This window comes from Mus caroli, unplaced genomic scaffold (assembly GCF_978045245.1).
Source record: "Mus caroli unplaced genomic scaffold, Mus_caroli_1 scaffold_20, whole genome shotgun sequence".
Taxonomy (NCBI): domain Eukaryota; kingdom Metazoa; phylum Chordata; class Mammalia; order Rodentia; family Muridae; genus Mus; species Mus caroli.
The window spans coordinates 19,560,242-19,585,949 of NW_028227275.1; the positions used below are offsets into that span (position 1 = coordinate 19,560,242).

Consider the following 25,708-nt stretch of genomic DNA (forward strand, 5'->3'; position numbering starts at 1 on the left):
CACCCTCGTGTCTCCATTCTGTAACAAGAATGAGGGGATGTCCCCGAGAAGCAGAGTTCTTTCTGTCACAGGAGCGCTGGTGATCCGGACTAAGAGTGGAGGCTAGTAGCTCAGCCTTGGCGCTGAGTGAGTTGGGGAGGGAAGGAAATGCAGACATTCTGGGGAGGGGGACCACTCAGCCGCCACCACCGCCTGCTGGCGAGTCGGTCACACGGGTCCTTTTCCACCATGGAGGGAGCATGCTATGTCCTAGTGAGAGGTGCTTATTGGCCATTCCTTCTGAAACACCTCTGCCAGCCCATCTGTGTGCACAAGGTACGCAGGCTGTGTCACCAGCATGCTGTTCCACACAGCATGTTTCTGACCAGGGATCTCATCTCAGAGTCACCCACAGTCAGCACTAGATCCAGTGCTTATGAAAATTTACTAGTTTGACCACTTGCCCCTATCCTAGAAGCAGCCTTGAAGGAGCTGTGAAAACTGCCGGCTGAAGTAATAGTACTGGTTGGCCAGGAAAATCAGAGCTTTGTTTTACAGGATGCAGCCTGGACTGGAGGCCTCGCTATTCCAACCACAGAAACGGAAGGCTGGATTCAGGGGGGCTCCCCTCACTGTTAAGTTACTATCTCCTTCTTGGGGTTGATTGCGGCTCTGCTGTCTCGTGGGTCTCACCCTGATGGGGAAGGTGGCTATGGGGACACACACAGTTGACACTGCACTGTTAGGCCTGTACTGCCTCTGGGCCAGGACAGACTGCCCTGCGCAGTCAGGAGAGAGAGCTTAGCTCTGGTGGGCTCTGCTTAGCATTTCCAGAGAAGTGCAGGAGGTAACAAGACGGCAGCTGGCCACAGCAGAGCTGGGGATGGGCTTTCAGCGGCAGAAGGGCCTCCTCTCCCTGAAGAAACCGTACACCTGTGTAAGAGAGCCGGAGAGGCCTCTGGTAGGTAAGGATGGAGTCTTCCACATGCTGGTGGCTGAGAGTTTTACAGCCTCCATAGGTTGTCCCCAGGAAGTAATGGTACAGTCTGGCCACCAGGGGCCGAGCTGGTGCTGCTCTTTATGTTTGGGGATCTTTGGCCAAGAAGGGAGCTTGCTTGGCAAAGGCAAACAGAAAGTACAAGAAGTTGTTGGGTACTGAATATTTCCCATCGCTCTGTCTTTATCTGTTTGTCTGTCTGCCTGTCTCTGTCTCTGTGTCTCTGTCTCTGTCTCTCTCTCTCATTTGTCTGTGTAATGTCTGTCTATCTTGTTAGAGCCAGACTGAACACTCCAAGGTCAGGAACTGGGCCTCTTAGCTCTGTTCTGTAACTCCGATGCTCACCCTATAGTAAGTATGCAGTAAGGTATTACCTGAAGAAGTGAATGATCTCAAGGAACCAGTGAAGTAGAACTAGGGTCCCTGTGGCTGGCCCATGGGGAGAGGCACAAGGGATCACAGAGAGGCTGCATTGCATAGCCCAAAGAGCCTGGAAGTAACACTCTGGGTTCTGACTCTCAATGGTTAGCCGGAGGAGACAGTATAGGATCCAGGCTTAGCCAGTGGACCCCAAGCTTGGGAAAAGGAGGAAATCCCTGCTCTTTTTGGCTCTTGGCTATGAGACCAGAGCTTCTCTGGTGGCTACTATTCTTTCCTCCTGGGGCAGCTGGCTGAGAACATAAAGCCATATTATAGAGAGAGGAAAAGACTCAGAGACAGATGAGAAGTGAAGGACTGACTGGACCTGAGTTCCTGGATGGGGAAGTGGAGGATTGACTGAGCCTGAGTTCCTGGATATAGTCATCCCTTGAGCTCTGTGGTTTGAAACCACAGAGAACCCTTATCTTGTGTCTGAGAAGTGATGGGCAGTGGGCACATGCACCCATGCTGTTGAAGGAGAAAGAGGGTCAGTAGCCATAGTTTTATCTCATGTTGCACTGTGTTCCTGGTATGTGAGGGCAAGTCTTTTTCACCTGCAGGTCTCATCACCTCCACCCCTACCCCACGGAGAACCTCCTCCCAGCTCCTCAGGTCAGGGATGGGGAGTAATGGGAAGGCACTAAGGTCTGTGATTGACAGGTGTCTGGCATCCCACAATGCTCAGCAAGTGTGAACTGCCTCACCTGGTCTTGTGGGTGGCTTTTGGCCACCAGTTATAGAACAGACAGATGAGTTTAAAAAATGAAGTCCTTACTCACTGTTCCGAGAAGGCCAGAGGTGGCCCAGGTCCACGGTAGTGGATTCATCAGCTCAGCAGTGTCACCAGGGTCTTAGCTTGTCTTTGTTTTGTTTTTTAGGATTATTAGTTTTTGCAGGAGTTGGTATGTGCCAAGCCACAGCATGTGGGGGCCAGGGGACATCTTTGTCCAGTCTTTATGTGGGTCCCAGGCATGGAGCTCAGGTCGTCAGACTTTGCCGCAAGCGCTTTTATCTTCTGAGTCATCTGACCAACCCTCAACTTCCTCGTCTTCAGCTCTGTGGCACTCAGAATGGCATTCATTTTCTCATGGTCATAGGAGGACTTCCCCAACTCCAGATGTCATTATGTGACATGGCGTGAGCCTGAGGCGGAGTGTTTGTTCCTGTGTCCCCCAGTAAGAGTGGGCAAAGCTTTCCCAATAGTCTACAGCCGACATGGAAACCTGGGTCACAGTCTAGAACAGTCACAAACACCCTTACCTGAACAGAGCACTGTGGGAGAATGAAGTACCATGGTTGGCTTAGAGTAATCAAGAAAGATGTCAGGGGCTGGAGAGATGGCTCAGCAGCCATGAGCATTCCTGACAGCCACATGGTGGCGGCCTGTAACTGTTCATAACCTCAGTTCCACAGACTCCAATGTGCTTTTCTGACCTCCAAGAGTGCCAGACATGCACATGCATGGTGCTCCAGCAGACACTGAGTAAAACACTCACATTATTAAAAATAATAGTAAGATGCATCATTAAAAAAGAGAGAGATGCCGGGGAGGGAACTGAACAAAGTTGATTGGTTAGCAAGGAGAGAGGGAGAATGACAGTGGGCTGTGCTGGTCCACGTTTAATAGAGACTATGTAACCTTGGCTGGATTGAAACTTTTGTTATACAGACCAGGTTGGCCTTGAACTCGCAGAGAGCTTCCTCCTGAGCACTGTGGTTGCTGGTGTGACTCTATTTGCTTTTGTGTGGCTGACTTATTTCATTTGGCTCAGTGTCCTTATGAGTCCACCCATGCTGTGCCATATGCCAGAGTTCCTCTCTTCTCTGAGGCTGGATGATGTTAGCTTGCATGTACATCCCATACATCATCCATCGTTCTGGTCACTAGGCTTCCTCACTGGGCTCCTGTGAAGGATGCGGCTATGAACATGACTGTACATTTACAGGGCTGTACATTTACACACTTTGTAGCTTATTGTATCTTTTAAGCCTCTCTTAATGCAAAGATCTGCTTCCCTACAGTGCAGGCTGGAGAAGCCAGGGGCTTTCAGCCGGCAGCTGTCCCCTGATCGTAACTGTTACTAACGGAGAGCTCGACGTGTCCTCTGCCTGTATTTCCAGAGGCTTCGCAACTTGAGGTGGTGATGTTCATCAAGAGGGACATATGTTATTACCGTGTGTGTGTCGGGGTGGAGGAGGGATGTCAAATCAGTAATTAACTGGTGGATTCAAAACGGTGTTGTTCTAATTGATTGTTCCCTTTTTGTTAATTAGCTTCAGAAGGGGATCTTTAACAACTGGCCATTGGAGAGCAGCCATGTTCCAACCGTGGCACCCCAGCTTGTGTGCGTGTGTGGTATATGGTTGGGTAATATAAGTGGGTGTGCTTCCCCATGCGTGCGGAGGCTGGAGGGTGTTGGGATGTCTCCTTTAATCACTCCTTCACCTCATCCTCTTCCACCAATGTCTCTCACTGACCCTGGGGCTTCTCACTTCATCTAGACTGGTGGGCCCTGGGCTCCAGCTGTATGTCTTCATGCCTGGATCTTTATGTGGATGCTAGAAATTTGAACTCAGATCTTTACACTTGTGCGGCAGATACTTGTATCCACCAAGCTGTCTCCCTGCCCTGAATCCTAAATTTTTGTGATATATATATATATATATATACACACACACACACACACACACACACATATATATATATATATATATATATATATATATATATATATATATAATTTATATGGGTAAACTGTTTCAGACATACTAGAAGAGGATATGCCATCAGATCCCATTTAACACATGGTTGTGAGTCACCATGTCGTTGCTGGAACTGAACTCAGGACCTCTGGAAGAGCAGTCCATGCTCTTAACTGCTGAGCCATCTCTGCAACCCCATGTGTGTTTATTTTAAATCAGGACTCATTATGTAGTCCACACTGGCCTGGAACTTGTCATCCTTTGCTTCAGCCTCCAGAGTACTGTGATCTCAGCTGTGTGCTACCATGCCTAGCTGTGGGGTGTTTTGTTTTGTTTTGTATCCAGACAAGGTTTCTCTGTGTAGCCCTGGCTGTCTTGGAATTCGCTTTGTAGATTAGGGTAGCCTAGAACTCAAAAGCATCTCTCTGCCTCTGCCTCTGCCTCTTGAGTACTGGGACTAAAGACATATGCCACCATCACCTGGAGCCTTTTTTGGGTTTTATATGAGATAAAACAGCCATTGCTTATAAAAATACATAGAAGAGCCCAAATCATATGGATAATGATAGCTGGTTGAATTAATCTGCCTTTATTCTCTTGAAGCCTTAGTAAATGGCAATAAAATGATTTTTTTTTTTGGATAGACAGGGTCTCTCTCTACAGTCCTGGATGTCCTGGAACTTGCTGCAAAAGACTCACTGGCCTTGAACTCAAAGAGATCCACTGCCTCTGCCTCCCCTGTGCTGGAATTAAAGGTGTGCACCACCACTCCTGGGCAACAAAAATGATCTCATGGAGGTCAAGGACCTGCAAAGGTTGTCCCACAGAAGAGGGCCCACAGGGACTGTTTCCAGTAAGTTACAGAGGACTGGGTGCCCACTAAGAGCTTCTTGAGCAAGGTATAGAAGAGTCTACCCTCCAGTGTCTACGTCACCTTTCCACTTGATTGACAGAGTGGAGGGGCGCAGAGGTCTGAGTTGGAGCAGGAGCACGGGCTTTGGGGTCAGGTACTTGCGTTTGAATCTTCAGCCTCCTTTCATCCTTAAGATGACCATGGATTGGGCTAGAGAGATGGCTCAGTGGTTAAGAACACTGACTATTCTTCTAGAGGTCCTGAGTTCTAATCCCAGCAACCACATGATGGTTCACAACCATGGGACCCAATGCCCTCTTCTGGTGTGTCTGAAGACAGCTACAGTGTACTCATATACATAAAATAAATACATAAAAATTTAAAAATATAATATAACATAAAAATATATAAAATATACTTTAAAACACTTTTTATTGAGTCTTTGTAAATTTCCCATCATGCACCCCAATCCCACTTATCTCCCTATCCCTCCATATCTGCGCTCAGCCTTTGTAACCTCTCCATCAAAGAAAACAAACAACAACAAAATAAACTTAAAAAAAAATTCTCGGGCTGGTGAGATGGCTCAGTGGTTGAGAGCGCCAACTGCTCTTCCAGAAGTCCTGAGTTCAGGTTCCAGCAACCACATGGTGGCTCACAACCATCCATGACAAAGTCTGATGTCCTCTTCTGGAATGTCTGAAGACAGCTACAGTGTACTTACAATAAACAAACAAACAAACAAACAAACAAACAAGAATGTCTGAAGACAGCTACAGTGTACTTAAAATAAATAAATAAATAAATAAATAATTAAAAAATTCTCTGTGGAGGTTGCAGTGTGTCCACAGTGTCACCCTTTTGCCCAAACAGTTCTAATTACAGATGTTCATTGCAATGAGTTATTTGTGTGTTTTGAGGCCTTTGGCTTCTGCTACTCTATCAATACAGGATCCTCACAGGGGACTCCTCTCAGATATCCCGCTGTTGCCCTGTGTCATGGAGATCCTGCAGCTTTGGTTTCTACAGGACCAGCTCTTTCACATGCTCCAGCAGTTCATAGATGGGGTAGATGCCAGGGTGAGACAACTCCAACAAAGCCCAGGATCTGGGCCTGGGTGGTGGCTGTTTTGTTCAGCCCACCAGTTCTCCTGACCTAGCACCTTGGGGTACCAGCTCTCCTGTTTTGTCCAGGTGTGTGGCAGAGTCAGTTCTCCTGCTTGGGGCAGCTGGCAAGCGATGGGACTGGCTCTCCCACATGCATGAACTCTGCCTAGGGGCCAGGTCAGCTCACCCACTCTCCCTCCCTCCAGGCCAGCTCTTCTGAGCTCAGTCCCGTTGGCTTGCTCACCCTCACCTACACTTCCAGGGCAAGCTCTACTGTGCTGCCCAGGCAAGGTGCAGGGTCAGATCTTCCAAATGCTGTAGCTAGCAAGGGGGTAAGCCAGCTCTCCCAAGTGCTTCAGCCAGTGAGAGGAGAGGCTAGTTCTGTGGGACATCAAGATGGCCCCTGGAGACCAGCCTAAACTAGGGATGTCCACGTGGCCTTTGATGACAACATGGGCCATGGGTATCGAGACAGACCTGTGCTGTTTCAGGGCTACAGGTCCAGACGTGGTCCTTGGGGGCTGGGACCTCAGCGTGGCCTCAGGCGGCATGGCAGGCTGTCCTTTGAGTTCCTAGCTCCTGCTCTCTTTATAGCTCACAGACCATTCCTCTTCTCTTTCCCTCCCAACTCTCCACACAGATTTTTTTCATTGTTGCAGTGCCTCCCCGACCCCTGCACATCGCCATGTGGTGGCAGAGGGTGTGTTTCTGGGTGTTTCCTGAGCACATACCTAAGTAGGGACAAACTGGGGATGTAGCCCAGCCAGTAGAGCATTGTCTAGTGTGCCTGAAACCTTGGATTCTGTCATCAGTATAGCATAGATGGTGGACTAGTGCTTGCCTGAACAGCACTCAGGAGGTAAAGGCAGAGATTAGCAGTTCAAGATCAACCTTAGCTATGTGGAGAGTTTGAGGCCAGCCTAGGCTAGAAACTTTACCTAAAACAACAACAACAACAAAAGTGGAGACCTCCCACCTTGCACAGACCCTGTTGTTGTGAGGCTGTGACTGTGGGGGAGCTTGCCAGGTGAAGGATGAGCAGAAGGAGCTGTAACCAGAACTGAGAACATTCCAGAAGCTGGCGGCTCTGCTCACAATTGCATTGGGGACACCAGCAGACCTTGGGCAGGTTATAGTGTCTTCCCTGCACTGAGTTTGATACTCTCCCCCTCTCTTCCTTCTCCACTCCCCACCAGGGAAGCAAACCTGCTTCGTCCAGGGTGGAATTGGCCAAGTCTAACTGCGCTATTCTGGACTCATGGCTCCCCGTGGGCTGAGTTACCTCCCGTCCTATGCCACCAGTTCTCAGTCAGTTGTCCCATGGATGTTACTGTGCCACTTCCCAATCTGCACTTGAGAGGCCATTTCTTCCTGGGGCCTGAATCTGGACTTCTGGGAAGCTTCCAGGAGCCAGGGAGCGAACTCACGGCTTCCTCAGAGTGCGGCTGAATGAATGAGGCCAAGAGTGCCCCTCTATTAAACCTCTTAATGGAGGAAGGTGCGGGCTTAATGACAGGACACATTCAGAGAAAGGCATTGACAAGTGATTCTGTTGTGTGAAATCAGAGTGTACAAACTGAGATAGCTAGGATGTTGCCACCTGGCATAATCTGGTACAGCCCGTCTGTGCAGCCCGTCTATTGGAGCGTCATCATGCACACACGCTGGGTATGCACAAGGGAAAGCCAGCCGGGTCTGTCTCAAAGCACAGCTGCTTGCAGTGTTGGTTGAATTGCTTCTGAAGCTTGAGCCCCCCAATGGAGGTAGGCTGATTAATTAGGGACGCTGGGCTGGGGCATGGCACTTTCCTCTCTGTGTTTGTCATGGCAGACAGGAATAATTCTCTCCTTACAACTTCATAAAGTACACTAATTTAAATGTATAAGTTGATCTACACTTCTGTATATAAATGTGTATGTGTGCGTGTACATCCATGTACATTCATAATCCTGGCTATTTCCAGACCCAAGATACTTAGCTGCACCCCCACCTCTAGTCACCTTATCTCAAAGGCGATTGTTATCTCTGTTCTTGTTTTGTTTTGTTTTGTTTTATCTTATTTTATTTTTGAGACAAAGACTCCACAGAGTTCAGGCTAACCTGGAACTCACTGTGTAGCCCAGGCTGTCCTCCTCCTGCCTAAGTCTCTCTAGCCCTGAGATCACAGTTATGAGATTCATGTCCCTTGGTGTTTATATCAGATCACTTTTGCTCCTGTTTTGCTTCCTATAAATGGAACGAAGCTGCACACACACTGATTTCTGGCTTCCCATTCCGAGTTAACGCCCGGGCAGTTAACTCACGTGGCAGGGTGGTTCGTTTTCGCTCTCTGTCCCACTGGATAGCGGAAACACAGCTTACTTATACATTGTTCTGTGGATTGTGTGGGTTGCTCTGAAGTTTGAGCTATAATGAGCGAAGCTGCTATAAATAGTCTCTTACGGATCCTTTGGTGGACTTAATAACACCTACGCCTGCATTGCAGGAGAGGGACTTGTTGAGACCAAGGGTGGGTGAATTTGGCTGGTGGGGCAAGTGAATCTTGTTCATCATACCCTGAGTTACACCAAATCGAACAGTCTCTGATATGTGTCAAGCACCATGCTGGGACCCAGGCAGACACAGAGCTGTCCAGGAGTGCTTTGCTTCTGAGCTAGGCCATCCAACACCTGGTATAACTATAACCGTGCCCCTCGTTGTCTAGCGTCCCCTCCTCCCTCCCTCCTCCCACCTCTCCCCTTCCTCTCCCTCCGTCTCTGATGCTATTCCTCTGCTGAGGGTTGAACCCAGGACCTTGAAGACAAATACATCTCTGACCCAGGCCCCCACCGAAGCTTTTCTCTTTTCAGTGACTTCATTAGACATTAGTTTCTTTTAGGATTGAATAACTTTTTTTTAAAAAAAGATTTATTTATTTAAGATTTATTATTTATTTATTATATGTAAATGCACTCTAGCTGTCTTCAGACACTCCAGAAGAACGCATCAGATCCCATTACAGATGGTTGTGATCCACCATGTGGTTGCTGGGATTTGAACTCAGGACCTCTGGAAGAGCAGTCAGTGCTCTTAACCACTGAGCCGTCTCTCCAGCTCCTGAGAGTTGAATAACTTAATCCCCCAATTATTCCTTGACTTTCCTGGGGTTTGCTCAGTCTTATCCTATGCATGTCCACGGAGCCATCTCTCTAGCACTGAGACTTTCTGTAGCTGTCTTCAAACCGATCATCTATACTCAATAGAAAAGGCTTGGACCACTTCCTGGCCCGCTGGTGAGTTCTTTGTGCCTAGAAAGTCCAGAAGGGTAATACTGTTCTTGAACAGTGACCTTTGCCCCAGACTTTTGGAAATCATCTCTACTTTATTCATGGCTTGTGCTGACTCCCTGTGGGACTCCTGACTGGTAAACTTGCCTGTTATTTTCACAAGGTTCACACTTCTCATTTCAGCTACACGGGGCTTGTTTGTGCTGGATGCTCAGTAAGTACACATAACTTAGGAAAATGTGACACACACTGTAGCTGGGAGCATTGGAATGTTCTGGTCTTTAAGTCTCATGCAGCCCAGTCTGGTCTAGAACTTACTATGTAGCCAAGGATGACAGATCTTCCTGCCTCCACTTCCCCAGTGTTGGGTTTACAAATGTGTATCACCTGCTGTGGATTGCACCCTGGGTCTCTTGTGTGCTAGGCAAGTGCTTTGTTATCTGGTATACATCCTGCTCCCTGCCCCTCAACACAAAGCTTGTAGGTTTTTATTTAATTTTTAATGATGTGTGTGTGTGTATATACACAAGGGTATGCGTACATGTGTTCAGGTGCCCGTGGAGTCCAGAAAAGGACATCAGATACCCTGGGGTGGGAGGCACAGTGCTGGAACTGGACTCTGGTCCTCTGCAAGAACATTTTAGGCTCTTAGCCACGGAGCCATCTCTCTGGCCCTAGCATTGAGTCATTAAGACGACGCCTTTGGACTCTCCCTACCCTGAGCCTTGAGAGAAAGAGAGAGTGTGTATGGGGGTGCGGGGGAAGGACAGCTCTTATTTTCCCTGTGGAGGATCAAGCTCCCTGGGCAGGGCCTGAGTTGAGTTAGCTTGTCCAGTATTTTCTGCCCTGGTTTGAACACCTGTTAGTGTTCTTGGGTCGCATCCCCCCTCCTCTCATTTGCCCCTCTCCCTCCCTCACTTTGGTCTTTTCTTCTCTCCCCTCTTTTTTTTTTTTTTTTCCTTTTGTAGACCCAGGGCTCTGCACACGTGAGGCTCTACCACGTCCATCCTTAGTCCCAGGATCGCCTAGATTTCTGGAGTCTGTAATTCCCCAAAGATTCAGGGCCTGTTTTTCTGTTTCCATTCCAGTTTATTTCAGTTGCACACACTTACTGAGCGTTTGCTAGCTGGTCCTGGGTCAGGAACAGCGTGGTGCTTACCTGTAGATGGCAGGCAGACACCGAAAGATGAAGTTCAATATGCCAGGCATTCGGAGCGGGGACTTTGCTCTGAGCCTTTTGGTAAATCACTACTCTAGGGAGTCTGCTTCCATAACTAGAGTGAGGCTTGCGGATGCTTCTCTGACATCCTGTGAAGCATTCAACTGTCCTGGACTGAAGTGTATTCATCTGTCCCTAACAAGGGAAACTGAGGACAGGGTGGCTGGAAAACTGAATGTGGGCTGCAGAGCTGGTCCAGGGAAGAGGCAAGTCTGTGCTTACCCCCTCACAGATGGTGCCAGAGCCCTCCCAGGGGGCCGTCACCCCCCCATTTCCTTTGTCTGTAGGCAGGCTCTCATGGGCCCTTTTGTGCTGCGCCCCCCTTAGCAAACACCCCCACTTACAAGCAGGTCCAGATGGCATCACCAGCCCGATTCAAATCATTGCCCTCACCCTTCTTTCTCTGCAGGGAACCCCTCTAGCACTGTCCCCTTTGGTGCCCTAGGGTTGCAGCCCCCGGGAGCAAGAGCCTGCCCTGGGTTCCCTTGCCTGTCACTCCAGGCCTTGGCTCTCTGGGGATGAGATCTCCAAACGTTCCAGAACTCAGCGAGCTTTCTGTCAAGAAGCAAATCAAACCAAAACCAACCAAACAAAACCACCTCTCACAAAATTCCATTTCTAGTCAGGATGGTACAATGGGCCAGATTTACCTCTCTGCCTTAAATGAAGAAAGAGCAGGGGATATGAACGACATAGCTATTTTCAGACACTAACTACTTAGTAAGAGATGCAGGTTGATGAGCGCTAACAGACTGACAGTGTGGTGAGCCCTGCCATGGCTAGGTTTGTAGCCTGGGGAGAGTTCTCAGCCAAAGAACAAGTCAAGGGGGTGGGGCAGCATCCTTCTGAGTACAGGGTGGGGCTAAGTGCAGGAGCCAACCTGGCTGTCATCCTCAGGGAAGGGGGGATGGAGGTGGCAGTGCGGAGCCACGGTGAGGGGGTTGCAGATGGCCCTTTGGTTTTGTTCAGGACCATTAGTGCTGCTCTGAGAGCTACCTGAAGCCACAGTTTCACCCTAATGGATCAGACGTTAGGAGCCTTGCAGCTATGACAGGCAGCAGTTGGTGTCCTGCCAGTCAGAAAGGCAAGCTCTGCCTTTACGGGACGCCGGGGTAGCCTATGGAAGGCATTGCTTCTGGGGGAAGCCTCTGGAAGTCCTAGAAGCCTATAGGCAGTCCTAAACTGAAGGGCACTTCTGCTCTTACGAGAGCCTAAAAAGACAGGTTCCCAAAGGACAAGACTCTTTTCAAGCAACTTGACTTTATTCCAGAGAAAAGCAAAATATTCTTCAGTAATATCAGAGTAAGTCGGGCACAGTGTTCACACCTGCGGCCCTGTTTAAGTCTGAAGTGTCCCCCACAGGCTCCTGTGTTTGAACCCCTGTCCCCCAGAGGATGGTGACCCTTTGGGGGCTGTGGGGCCTGGCTGGAGAGGTAGGTCACTGGGGATGGGCCTTTGCAGCCTGGCTCAGCTCTGGCCTGGCCTCTGCTACCCGATCTGCTAAGATGTGAACAAGGCAGGCCCCAGGCTGCAGTCAGGACAGAAATGAGCCTCAGAAATGAGCTCAGACAAACACCTCTCCTGAAGAAGTTGCTTCTGCAGGGACTTTGTCACAGTGACAAGAAACATAGCTAGTGCCAGCCCCAATCGCTCTGCGCGCTGAGAGAGGAGGATGCTGCATTCTGAGGTTTATGATCGTCTTTGACGACAAAGGCAAAAACAAACAACAAGACAAAACAGTAACAACAAAACAAAGACAGCAAGTCTCACACACACACACACACACACACACACACTCACACACACACACACACACACACACACATACATACACATATACTCACACAGCCTCATACTAATTAACAACTACTCAGATTGAAAATAATAGGAAAATTGGACCATAATGAAGAGGAAAAATCAATCAGTCAAAGCAGGCCTGGAGACACAGATGACAAAAATCAATAAATTAGAACTCTATTCCACGTGAACAGAAAATAGAAGGAAGCAAACATATTAGGACAAATTGGGCGTCGGGGCTGGACTGGAGAGACGGCTCCATGGTTAAGGTCACCTTCTGCTCCTGCAGAGGACTCCCCAGAATCTACATGGCACCTCACAGCCATCTGCAACTCCAGTTCCAGGGAATCTGATGTCCTCTTTTGGTCTCCTCAGCCACCAGGCATACATGTGGTGTGCAAACAAGCAAACGTACACACAGGCAAAATACCCAGACACATAAAATAAATAAAAGTAAAGATCTGTGGGACGGAGCTGCTGGTGCGAGCATGTATTTTCAGCAGCTACAGAATGAGTTCTAGGTTGGGCGACTTAGGGAGCCCACATCTCAAAAGCAAACGAAGAGGGCTGAAGACGTAGTTCAGTGGTATGGGGCTTGCTTGGACTTTTGGAAGGCCCTAGGTTCAGTCTTAAGTGTTGTAACCTGAGATAAAAACCTGCAGTGTTTGGGAAATCGTAATAGATGGTCTTGATGATGGGTTAGACGACCAAAGAGGAAAGACACTGAATGTAACAACACAGTAACAAACTCATCAAAAACAAAACACAGAAGCAGGTTGTAAAACTATGGGCAGAGCACCGGTGAGCCGGGAGGTGGCTTCAAGAGGACATTTTTTTGTGGATGTGGGGTTCCAGATGGAGGGGACAAAAACATGTGAAGAGATAATGGTGAAAAACCTTTCAAATTTGAGAACTACAGTCGAGGTGTGCAGAGCCTGGTGAGATTCCCCCCCCCCATCCCTCCCCCCCTGCCCCCCCCCCCCCGCCCCGGGCACTCCTGGTTCACACTCAGCATCTGTGTAGTGACTGAGCACACTGTGGTACACCGGACTTGGTGGCTCCGCTCTCTTCTTCCCCTCCTCTAGTTGCTTGTCTCTTGCTTAATAGGCCAGCGTTGTCCTGACCACACAGGGTGACTCTGTTGGAAGACACTTCATCTTAGGCCGAGTGAGCCAGCCATTGCTCTAGTCTGTACTGTGTGTCTCAGGCGCTTCAGCCTTTTGGGAGTCTGAACATGTCTGGGGGTTTAGAGACTTAAGGTCACATAGGGCAGTGATGACACACACCTTTAATCCCAGCACTCACGAGACAGAGAGAGGTGGATCTCTGGCTTTCAGGGCAGCCAAGACAGGCAGAGAAACCATATCTCAAAATAGAAAAAAGAAAAAAAGCTAAGTTTTGCTGGTACCAGCCTCTCAGGACTCCTAGCCGGTGTGTGGTCCAACAGAGCCAGCTCCAGCGTCATTCACAGCTCAGCCTGCGACTCTTCTGACACAGGAGGCCAGCGAGTTTCTTCCCTCCACTGGGCCACTAACTGTACTTTAACCTTTTGTTTGTTTGTTTTGTTTTTGCATATTTGTGTTAACTTTGTGAGCGTTGGGCTGAAAGCAATGCCCGGCAATGGTGCCGTGACTCAGTGACAGTGAGCCATCTTGCCAGTCCAAGAGTTAGTACGTTTTAGATTTCCTTCCATCGCTTACCTCGGTTTCTGGACCTATTCTGGACTTTCTCTTCTGATAGGCCTCCTCGTTGCTAATGGAGAGAAAGCAGGCAGGTCTCAGCTCCCTTGTCAGGGCCCGAAGGCTCCTTCAGTGGTTCCCTAGAGTGTTCAAGCACATGTCTGTGTTAGGGTTTCTATTGCTGTGAAGAGAAACCAAGACCACAGCAATGTTATAAAGGAAAACACGTAGTTGGGGCTGCCTTGCGGTTATCTTGTTATCTTGCCTGTTATCGCCATGGTGGGAAACCTGGTAGCATGGAGTCAGACATGGCGCTGGAGAAGGGACTGGAAGTTCTACACCTTGACCTGAAGGCAGCAGAAGGAGACTGTGTCTCCCATTGGGCGTAGCTTGAGCGTATGAGACTTCAAAGCCCGTCTCCACCGTGACACACTTCCTCCAACGAGGCCACGCCCACTCCAACCAAGTCACATCTCCTTATAGAGCCACCTCCTTCAGGCCAAGCACACACACACATGAGTCTATGGGGGGGGGGGGGGCGGGGACATTCTTATTCAAACCACCACAGTGTTCAAACTCCTCACCTCAGCACACCAGACCTTGGCTCGTAGGCCACAGTCTTTGGAAACCCACAAAGTAGACCTATGCTCCGAGGAATCAGCATAGGTAGTGGGCACTCCCAAATGACTTTTCAAATAGCACGTGTGTGATGGTAGTTACACCACACCGTATGGGATAAACTCTCCAAAGAGCAGAAAGTAAGTGGATGTGGACATTGTCCTGTTACCACCTGGGTCCCTTCCCTGAAAGCAAACATGTTCCAGAGACAGTGCATGTCTAAGCACTTCCATATCCAGACGTGCGTTTCAGCACGAGAACAGGCCGGGTGACATAGGCAAATGTACAGAACCGGAGGATGGCTGGGCCCGGGGCCTCTGGGATGTGACTCATCTCTTCCAGATCCTTGTGATGTCAGCAAAACCAACTTGCCAGGATTTAGAGCCGCCTTGAAGAGAAACCTCTGGGCATGTCTGTGAAGATGTTCCCAGAGCGGTTTGGCTGAGGAGGGAAGATTTACCGTGAGTACGGGCAGCGTCAGTGCCACGGGCTGTGGTCCCAGACTGAGTAAAGAGAAGAGAGAGAGAGAGAGAGAGAGAGAGAGAGAGAGAGAGAGAGAGAGAGAGAGCAAGCAGAACCCCAGCTTTTAGCTCTTGGCTTCTTGATCGATCGCTGACAGAACAGGATCAGTTCCCTATGTTCCTGCCACTGAGCCTGGCCTGTGACGGTCCATTCCCTTTAACCTCGAGCCAATACAAACCCTTCTTTTCTTTTCCCTTTGGACACAGTCTCACTAGGTAGCCCTGGCTGACCTGGAATTTTCTGTGGAGACCAGGCTTGGACGCACAGATTGGCCTACCTTTGATTCTGGAACATCTGATTAAAAACGCACCACCATGCCTACTTCAGGGCTTAAGTTGCCCTTGTCAGGTATTTCTAGACAGCGAGAAGAAGAATCACACACCACTGTGCATCTCTGTTGAGGGGCTGTCCCTCTGCTGGTGTCTTGTCCCAGCTGCTGTGTTTGCTGAGGGGTCGGGTCACACTCTGCAGCTGTCTAACCAATGTCTCCTTGTCCTGTAAGACCTTCTGAAGTGCTTTGCCCTGTAGGGAGCCCTCAGGCCTCTGTGCCTGTCCCTCTGGTCCACCTCTAAGCTTTCCATACTCACACATTCCTGCCCCTCTGCTCCTTCCTGACTGCGGCTGTCTGAGGACCAGGTTCACTGATGAGCGATCCAGTCCCAGGGCTTCCTGGAGCCATCAATATTCATAAGCAGTGATGATGGAACCCTGGGAAGCAGGCATGCTATCACTGTTTTTGCAGTTTGGGTTCCCCGCCCTAGTGACCTGGGGGTTGGGGGAGATGGGCCCTTGTATAAAAGCTGGAGGGAAGGCTCTCTCTCTAAAGTTATCTAGAAGGCAACGACCCTCAACTGCCATAATGAGGGGCCTCAGTACATGCATGGACCATTCCACTAGGACAGGGAGATGTGACCCTGTGTTTTCCTATGGGGGTTGCCTGTAAGTGGACGGCAGGCTGAGCTGGCTTGGTGGAGCATGCCTGCCAGAAGCAATGTGCCAGGCCAGCTCCTCTTCATCCGTGCAGAGGGAGCAGGTGGCCTGGGCTGCAGGGAGGGGGTAGGGAGACCCCCAGAGGGAGGGGCATAGGAGAGGAAATTGAAAAAGCAAAGTAGGAGGGGGTTAGCTTGGGGTATGTGGCTGGCCAAGCGGTTGTTTAATGAGTAAATGTGCCGGGAGCGCTAATGAGCTGTGTTCATTCATGGTAAGCTGCCTCTAGGAGCGAGGAGCCCGCCAGGCTCTGAGGTGGAGGAACTGGGGATGGGAGCCAACTTGGGGAGCTGCCTGGCTACTGGGGCAGGGCCTCCCATGATGGGCTGGCTGGGGAGTCTTTGTCCTGGGTCTGAGTTGCCCTCCTTCCTCCCCTCCCTTCAAAGGAGAGGCCAGGCCTTGCCAGGCGTTGACAACTTGGCTTAGGGCCTGCTTGGAACTCACTGGCCAGGCTAATCTGGAAGCTTCTGGTGTAGAGCCATGAGCAAGGTTGATCTTGCACCCCTGCCCGCCTCCTCTCACCCCTCCCCATCCCCGTTCTCCCTGCCACTCCGAGGACTCCAGGGCATGTGGCCCAGTTAATCAACACTCTCCCCTTCCCCACATGGGTCCTGGCTTCTAGGAGCCTCTGAGATTACGGGGTTGGGAGAGAGGAACACCTCTGGAGCAGAAGGTTGGAGGCGTACATAGTTTGGGCACTGTCTGTGATGGGCCTACTAAGTGCCAAATGCTGGGGTTGGTGCCAGAGGAGGAAGTGAGGGACGCAAAGGGGTGGCACTTTGCTAGTGGGGTGTCAGGGAAGGAACACCAGTGTGAACAGCTTCAACTATTGAGGAGTAGACAATTAAGACACTAAAGTGTGAGGATTTCCTAGTGCTGGAGGACGGGAGGGAGGGAGGGGGAAAAGTCCTTAGAGGATAGGCTGGCTTTCTGGGAAAAGAGGCAAGTGGCCCTTTTATATTCAGATCCCAGTGATAGAAGCTCTTGATATCACACTGTAAGGACTGGCAGAGAAAGCTCCCTCCCCAAGCTACCAAATTTGTCTTCAAGAGATAGAGCTGGGATGTAGAGACTGTGCTCTGATCAGAAGTGTGGTCTAGAGCTTGTCTTGAATGAAGTCAGTCATTCAAGTGTGCCATGCTGACCACGGGGCCTTATGCAGTATACGGTAAAGTAACTGGAAGAGTCTGATCCAGAGGGAAAACAACCAAGCATACAATGGTACCAGGTGGGCTGGTGAGATGGCTCAGTGGGTAAGAGCACCCGACTGCTCTTCCAAAGGTCTGGAGTTCAAATCCCAGCAACCACATGGTGGCTCACAACCATCCGTAACGAGATCTGACTCCCTCTTCTGGAGTGTCTGAAGACAGCTACAGTGTACTTACATATAATAAATAAATAAATCTTAAAAAAAAATGGTTCCAGGTGAGTCCCACGCCTCTAATCATGTGGTGACTTCAGTATTTCACCACTGTGACAAACTGCTGTCATTGCTGGGCTTAGGTTCTGCTTCCCCCCACCCCCCAAGAAGCGGGACCCTGCAGCAGCTCCACTAGGGGGGCTTTTGACTCTTGACCATCTGAGCTACCTCTGGTGCCCAGTTGTTATCTGCACATAGGGCCCTGACTCCCGGAGCTCAGCTCAACATGAACTCCAAAGCTTGCGTGGAGTTTCCAACAGAGGAATGCTCGACAGAGCCATCTTTATGGGGGGGGGGGGCGGGGAAGTCCTTCTCTTTGAGTGCAAAGCTTCGGAAGGGATGCACATGGTGTGGAATAGGAGGAAGGGGACACCCACAGCGACACGCAGATCACCAGATCAACCCTGTTGATCAATGGGATGACAGATGTCTCAGCTAGATCCCCTCACTTCCAGAGCTCAGCACTTTAGAGACCCAGAAAGCCACAGCTGTCCGCTTTGGGGGAGGTGCTTTCTCTTTTCTGGGGTTGGAGGGAATTCTGTCCCTCACTGGATTTCCTATTCACACCCACATCCCCAACTCTGTCAGAATAAGAAAACTCCTTGCCCATGGGGCTGTGAGGCCCGAGGTCCTATTCGGGTGCCAGTTGACTGGGTGGTGTTTTTTTCTTCTAAACAGGCTCTGTGTTCTCTCCACTCTGGCCTTTTGAGAGGACCAAATATTCCTTTTCTTCTGTTTTCACCTGCCAGATGCGGAGAGGTTAGTTGCTGGATTTCCAAGGTGGCTTCCTATTGGTACACCAGTAAAGAGGCTTGTGTAGAAAACACCTCCCCTCCGGACTTAAAAAGTCCTGTCAGGACTCCTGTCATTCCAGCTGGCTGGCTTCTGTTCCTGGAAGAGGTTAGGTTCTGCCATTAGTATGTGTTGAGGGAGACGACTAACCTGGCCTGAGGCTTTTATATTCTCTCAAGTCTCTTCCTTCAAGGTCCCAGGCTGGGCAAGGAAAGACAGCTTGGAGAGGCCACCTGGTACAAGAAACCTCACCAACAGTTGACAAAGGAAGTTGGTGGGACCTAGTGACCTCTTCAGCCATTGGGGAAGTCTGTGGTCCCAGGGAAGGGAAGATGTAGGGAAAAAATCTTTTTGCTCCTCTGCCCTAGTAGCTGAGGGTACTGAAGTGACTGGTCTAAATGTACACATCATTGCAGTGTGTGTGTGTGTGTGTGTGTGTGTGTGTGTGTGTGTGTAGCTTACAGAGCAGGTTCAGTCTGTAAGCCCCCTTTCCCGGGCCCCCGCAGCCCTTGGCGCCTGGGAGGTTGCACCTTTGAAACTGTATGCCAGCGGCTGGACCTCTGCAGCAGCAGAAAAGAGGTGGGGAGGAGGCGGGCGGTGGTCCGTGCTTGGGGGGAGGGCGGGAAGGAGTCTGGCCCTGGAAGTGTGCTTTTCGATTGATGGATGACTGCCGGGTGTGAGCGAGCGTGCGGGTGTGAGTGTGTATGTGTGTGTGTGTGTGTGTGTGCGCGCGCGCGCGAGGTGTGTGTGTGTGTGCGCGCGCGCGGGGCCTGCCCATTTTCCTCCTCACAGCAGTCAGTTGGGAGCTGGAGGGAGAGGGAGACGCCGGCAGCGAGCACTGGGAGAGGAGCTGAGCGCCCTCCGCTTAAGACGCCTTTCCTGGGTCTACGCACAGACGCTGTCGCTGGGAGCATCCAGGTGCCACTCGATCCGCAAGGGCGCATCGCACGATTCCACCGGCTCTTCGGTCCTTCGGTGGGGATAGCACCTGGAGCTAGCCCCGGACGGGGATGGTCAGCGGCTGCGGCCGTCTGGCACGCGAACGGGACACGGCGAAGGCACCATGGCGCTAACGCCCCAGCGCGGGTCCTCTTCGGGGTTGAGCCGACCGGAGCTGTGGCTGCTGCTGTGGGCAGCCGCGTGGCGCCTGGGGGCCACGGCGTGCCCCGCCCTCTGCACCTGCACCGGCACTACGGTGGACTGCCACGGCACGGGTTTGCAGGCCATCCCCAAGAACATCCCACGGAACACCGAGCGCCTGTGAGTACGGATCCGCCCGTCCACTGGGAGTCCCTCCACCCCATCGACCCCTGGTTGCTCTCCCACCCTGACGGATCAGAGGGACCGGAATCGGGTGGGGGGCGCTAGACTGTTGGGCTCCGTCGCCAGTAGAGGAGTCAGTGCCTTGGTAGGTTTTTAGGAAACCAGAAACCAGGAGCGCATTTGCAGGTGCCAGATTCAAAGGGCCCTGGAAGCATCCTCAGCCCTTCCTCACACCTGCCCCTTGCGATCTCTGCTCTCCGCTGTGACAGGTCCTTCCCACTGCACAGCACTTTATTCCTCTAGGGTACCTGGAGCCTTCCGGGCACCTAGGAGAACAGCTTCCCACGGACTCCAGGCACGGCGTCTCCTTTTGGACACATGGGGTTTGCTGGGTTCTGAGTGGGCAGGTGGATTTGGGCTCCAAGGGCTCGCTGCCACGGACCAGAAGTTTCTGAGCACCTATTCTACCCATTGTTTGGTCCCAGAGCCTGGATAATTCTCCCCTTGAAGGTGTAAGCAACCTACCCTCTCCTTCAGTCTTCATCCCGAGCCCAGGCAGACAGACAATGGGACCCGAGGGCCTTTGGTTTGGGTTTTGGAGGAATATGACATCGGAACCCTTACAGGGTGAGAGGAGTCCTGGACTGCGAGCTCAGGGATAATACTAGAGGCCAGGAGCTCGGACTGGGACATAAGGTTGGAGACATTGACAGTGACAAGTCATAAAAACCACCCTTCCTTCCCTCTTGTTCTCTTGTACTTCTGGATTTTGAGGGAACTCCACCCTTTCCAGACCTGCCTCATGAGCACGGTGGAGCGTGTGTGATACATTTTCTCTTTTCCTGCCAAATGTGGTCAGTGTGAAATTCCGGCACCTAAGGATACCACAGCAGTGTGAGTCCGGGGGTCTGCGGGTCGTGCAAGTGGATTTTTAGTCACACACAGGGCCTTTGTATACTTTCAGAGGTGACCGTACCAGGAGATTTTTTTTTTTTTTTTGATACTTTGGGGAAGGTTAGTGGCTTCTTTGAAACCATGCTCCTCTTTCTGTCCACACTCCTGGGTGGCTACAGTGAACGTCAGAAAAGGTAGACATATTTTGATAACTCAGGAGCATACTTTCATGAGTCTCAGCTGGCCAGAGGCAAACCCCGGGGAGAGCTGTTGCCTACATCAAACTCTGAACTTCTGTACCGAGGCCAGCAATTAGTGAGTCCATGCTTGGCCCAGACTCTTTCTTGGCTGGGTTTGAGACATTCCCGTGACAGTTTCAGAGAACTTGCAATCTGCATGCAATCTAGTTGCGAACTGGCGTGTGTGTGTGTGTGTGTGTGTGTGTGTGTGTGTGTGAGCGCGTGCGCGCACGCACCCATGTCGAAATTGGGGTGACCGAACTGAGTTTCCCTGAGTCAGCCTCATGGACCTAGAGAGAAATTAAGGACAAGCAAGTCTATTTGGAGGACCTCTGAGGTCACCGTGGTCTGTTCTTTCCGGATGAAATTTCTGTCCCCTGCTTTACCCAGTGGTGTGTTTTTTTCTGGGCTGTTACCCTGAGCAGCCCACACAGGAGACACATGAGGCCCTCTCCTTTGCTTTGGTACCTCAACTACTCTGCATTCTTGCTTTCCCACTGTCCTACTACCTTGACTGCTTCTGATAGGCTCTGCTTTGCCTTTCACGAATTCTGTCGTCTTTTCTAGTCAGTGAGATGGAAGTGAATCCTGAGACAGAGCAGAGTTGGGGGTAGCCCGGGAAGCAAGAGTATCTGGGTTAGAAGCCCAGCTCTGTGAATTATGGGCTGTGTGACTTTGGACAAGTTACCAGACTTCTTTGAGCCTTGGTTGCTTTCTATTAGGAAATGGAGTCTGGGCTACATTGGGTTTCTGGTTCTTGTGGCAATGGAAGGTAATGTCTGGAAGAAGCTGGGTGCTCGCTCAGTAAGGCGCTATGATGGTAACACAGGGAGACAAGTCTCATGTTTATCAAGCCAGTGCCTCTCTCAGTTCTGAGGCCCCAAAGAGAGTGAACCTGTCTCTGCCTTCAAAAGGCAGATGGTATGAAGGGCCGGGCAGGGGATCATTAGTAGGAAGATATAGGGAGGGGCCCAGCTAGCCATGTGATGGGGCTTGAGAACACAAGGCCAAGAAGCCCTTTGGGGGGTGAGGGGACTTCTTAGAAGGTGGAGAGTGTTGTTAGGGTTGGTGGGTTTTGCCAAGCAGAGTCCAGGCAACACAGGCAGGAATGACTGCCTGAACACAAAGCCTGTGGCTGGCCATGACTGGTGTAGCCTGCAGGTCAGATTTTCCCAAGGGCTGAATCACACCGTGTTCAGAGAGGAGAGGAGCCTGGGTTATAAAGAGAGATCGGGAAGGGCCAGGAAGGTCTTTCTCCAGCTTCACATTCCCCTTGAATACGTCTGGGTGGGAGTCCAGCGTGAGCATCTTGGGGTGCTAAGCTGGTGTGCTGGTCAGAGGCTGGCCAGCAGCTCCCCAGGTTGGGAAACTTCTGAGGCTGTGTGCTTACCTTCTGTTCTCTGGGCATCTCTGGTGGTCGCCCAGGGGACCCAGCAACTTTATGACTATATATTTTGTAATGCTGGGTTCAGACCTGTTCTCCCAAGTGGGGAGACATTGCTCTCTGGGTTTCTGTAGAGACCTTTGGAAGAGCTTGTGTAAGGCCCAGCTCGGCTATGAAAATTGGTCTAACCACAGAGGCCAAGGGCTAGAGATGGGATACTAAATAATTCACTGTTATAGAACAATTATACTGGAGAGCAAGGACGGAGGAGACCTGCTGGTAAGACCCTGGAAAAGTCATGGCTTTGTGCTCAGAGGGTGCCCAGGCTCAAAGGGTCCATTCACGGTGGCAGAATGCTAACTTTTCTCCTTCCACGTAAGAGTCTTCACTTTCAATGTTTGCACCAGAGTGTCCAGGAATGTGAGAAGCAGGTTTAGTCTGTGTGGAAGCAGGTTTAGTTTCTGTTCTTCCCTACTACCCTGGCACTTGTATGTCAGGGTGTAGAAAGGGAGAGACATCTGCCAGACCTTCTATCAAGGTCTGAGAAAGGATGGAGAGAGGTGGGACAGGGCCCTTGGAAGGTCAGGATGCTGATTCCCATCCTCCCTCTCCCCCCCCCCCCAACCCCCGGCCCAGGTGTATCACAGTCTGTTTCTTGTCAAGCTGTGAGACTTGCTTTCCTGCTACTGTGTATGTTCTTGCATCCCTTTTGCTGGTTGGTCTACCCCACCCTAGCTGCATGCATGCTGCCAAGATGCATGGCTTGCCCTGAAGCTGCAGTCAGTAAGGCCGGATGGTCACATTCATGGTTTGCCCATTTGGAATCCATATAATAATGGAATTGAGGCCAAGGGCTGAAACCATATCTGTCACCAAGGTCTGGGCTAGGTGAGCCACTGTGGGATCCTTCAGGAGAGAATTTTGCTGAGCAGGGGAGTTGGCCTGGCAGCAATGTGTGTGTGTGTGTGTGTGTGTGTCTCCGGCTCTCACTGGCACAGATACGGAAGTCACTGTGCTGTGCTCCGAGTGAGCAACGTGTATAGAGAGACCCAGGGATGGTCCTTCTCCTGCTTGAGACTCTGTTTCCCCCACAGATAAAGAAGATAATGACAGTTTTGCAGGAAATATTCTGGGGTCCAGTGGCATGTGGGTGATATTCTACCTTCCCTTGGCCTGTGTGAATAATGGTTGCTATCCCATCAGAACTTCACAAGGATTCATTCATACTGCGTTTATGAAGATGCTTCATAAGACATCCTATGCTAACACTGTGAGAAGCCCATGGTAAAGGCTAGAATGCTCAGGTGGTGTAGGAGGTACTTGCTGAGGCTTGGCCGTGCTGCAGGCTGCTCTTCCTTAGCTGAAAGCATGTGGCCATTGTACCCGGGCAGCTTTTCCTTTCTCCCCTGCAGTTTGGACACAGGGAGACGGGGTTCTGCAGGGTGGAGGGTTGCAACCACACTGCTCTGGTAACGCCTGTCTGGTGTTTTGTTCTTCTTGCTCTGCCTCTTGGCAGCTGGGACATCCTGCGGGGCTGCAAGGCTGCAAGGCTGCATTCCCTCATTCAACAGATAGCTGCTGTCTATTGAGCTCTCTGCATTGTGTGGAGTGGATGGAGAAACTGCCTCTTCCCAAGTTCCTGTCCAGCAGGGGAGCCTGAAGAATGGTCTGATAGAGAGATAAACACATAATTGCAAATTGAGATAAGTGCTCAGGAAAAGCACACTCCCTCAAATCCTGGGGGGGTTTTGCCCATAAAGTGGGGGGACCTGCTTCAAAGGCTGGGCCTGGGTATTGAACTCCATAATAGGCAGAGAGGTGCTGTGTGCCTCACAGAGCCTGGCAGACAGCAAGTGCCCAACAAATGGGGCGATTATTATTGCTATTAAGGTGACAGAGAGCTCCAGGACATAAAAGGATTCAGAGACCACTCAGTACTCCATCCTGGCAGTCTGTACCCTGGTCTCTCACCAGGCAGTGGCGAGGAGCCCTGGATCACACCGGAATATAAGTATGCTGTCCTTTTTCAGCACCCCTTTGGAACAATGTGCCAGGAGGTGGCCCGTACTGGCCAAAGTTGCCATGCTCTCTTGGGACCCCGTGTGCGACGTTGGGGACAGGCAGCCCCCTGTGTTTTCCGTTATCAGGAGCAGCCGGGAGGGCGTTTGGCGGAGTTGCCGCCTCCAGTTCTGTGCCGGCATTAGCAGCTCGGCAGGGCTCTTGCTTAATGGGATTTTCTTCCCAAATGCTGTAATTATCGCCATACAAATACTTATTACCCAGAGCAGATGACGGCCGGGCCTTGGGCAGTAGCCAGGGAGCTGGGCTGTGCTGGAGGTGGAGAATTGGCTCCTGTTTTTGATGGAGCTTGCCACCCCCTCCTCCCCTTTCTGGAACCCAGCCCGTGGCCAACAAACAGCTGTTGGGCACCTGCGGTGTGTGCATCGCATCAAGCGAGGTCCGGGTATGGGCTGGTTTCTCTGAGAGCTTGCAGCGGGGTGGGAGAGAAAGAATAAGTCTGTAGGGACCCGGAGCACAGCAACTTCCAGCACAGGAAGGCATTGGTGTGACAATGGCCTAGTTTGAATCAGCAGCCACCTGGGAGACCTAGGGCAGCTCAGCAGTGACTCGATTTCCTGGGACCAGTGATGACATTTAGCTTGTAGGGCTGTAACATTGGAAATGAAATAATTCAGGTAAAGGGCTGAGACCACTGTGCAGCCTGTAGCCAGTGAGGAGATGAGTGGTGATTGATTGATGGGAGACAGAGGCACTCAGTGGTGGTACTGAGAGGGGCGGGGCGGGGCGGGGGCGCTGGGGGGGCGAGGCTGAGAGAGATGGGGCGGGGCTGGAGCCAACATGGAGTCTGAGTCTGGAAGGCAGGTGGAAAGGAGGGGCAGGAAGAGGGGTGAGCACATTTGGGGGCACACACAGAAGAGAGTGCCACGGTTTTGGGGGTGGGGAGCAGATCCATCTGAGGAGTGAAGAATTTCATGGTTGAATTCTAGGAGAGCGTCAGGCCAGGGGACTGAAGAAAAGGAGAAACTGCCAGCACGCTCACGAGGACTTTCTGTGCTCACTATACTTTGTTCGCTTTTGTTAGAAAAGTGGCAACAAAAGGGGTGGCCGAGTCAGTTGTGTCTTCCTTACCGAGAGCGAGCCAACTGTTCCTGTCATTCCACTCCTTCCTGAAAGGCCTCCCGAGCTCACACTTAGACACACACGCTCAAGTGCAGTTTTTTGAGGCAGGAGCTCACTTTGCAGCCCAGGCTGGCTTTGAACTTACGATCCCAGAATCTTGCCCTCCCAAGGACTGTGATAAGGGGACAGGTAGCAGCACCACACCCTGCTTCTTGATTCTTTTTTTCCTCTGAAACATTTAAGAAATAGGCTGGAGGCTCTGTAGAATTTTAAGTATTTGTGTGTTTTCTAAGAGCAACAAGTCTTCCAAAGTCAGAACATGCAATGACATGATACTGTTTACCTATTCTGTTCTTCATGTTCAGTTCCCATGTTCAGTTGTGTGTCTTATCAACACGTTCCCAGGTTCAAAATCTGACCCAAGACCC

General features: G+C 50.9%; 1 protein-coding gene across 1 annotated transcript in view; it reads left to right on the top strand.

The window, feature by feature from the left end:
- The first annotated feature begins 19,162 nt into the window (after positions 1-19,162).
- The window catches only part of Slit1 (slit guidance ligand 1), a 145,550-nt gene continuing 139,004 nt past the window's right edge, over positions 19,163-25,708 (top strand). The window contains exon 1 of the mRNA XM_021151346.2: positions 19,163-19,619. Coding sequence (XP_021007005.1) covers positions 19,423-19,619 — 197 coding nt within the window. The 5' untranslated portion in view covers positions 19,163-19,422. The remainder of the gene's footprint in view (positions 19,620-25,708) is intronic.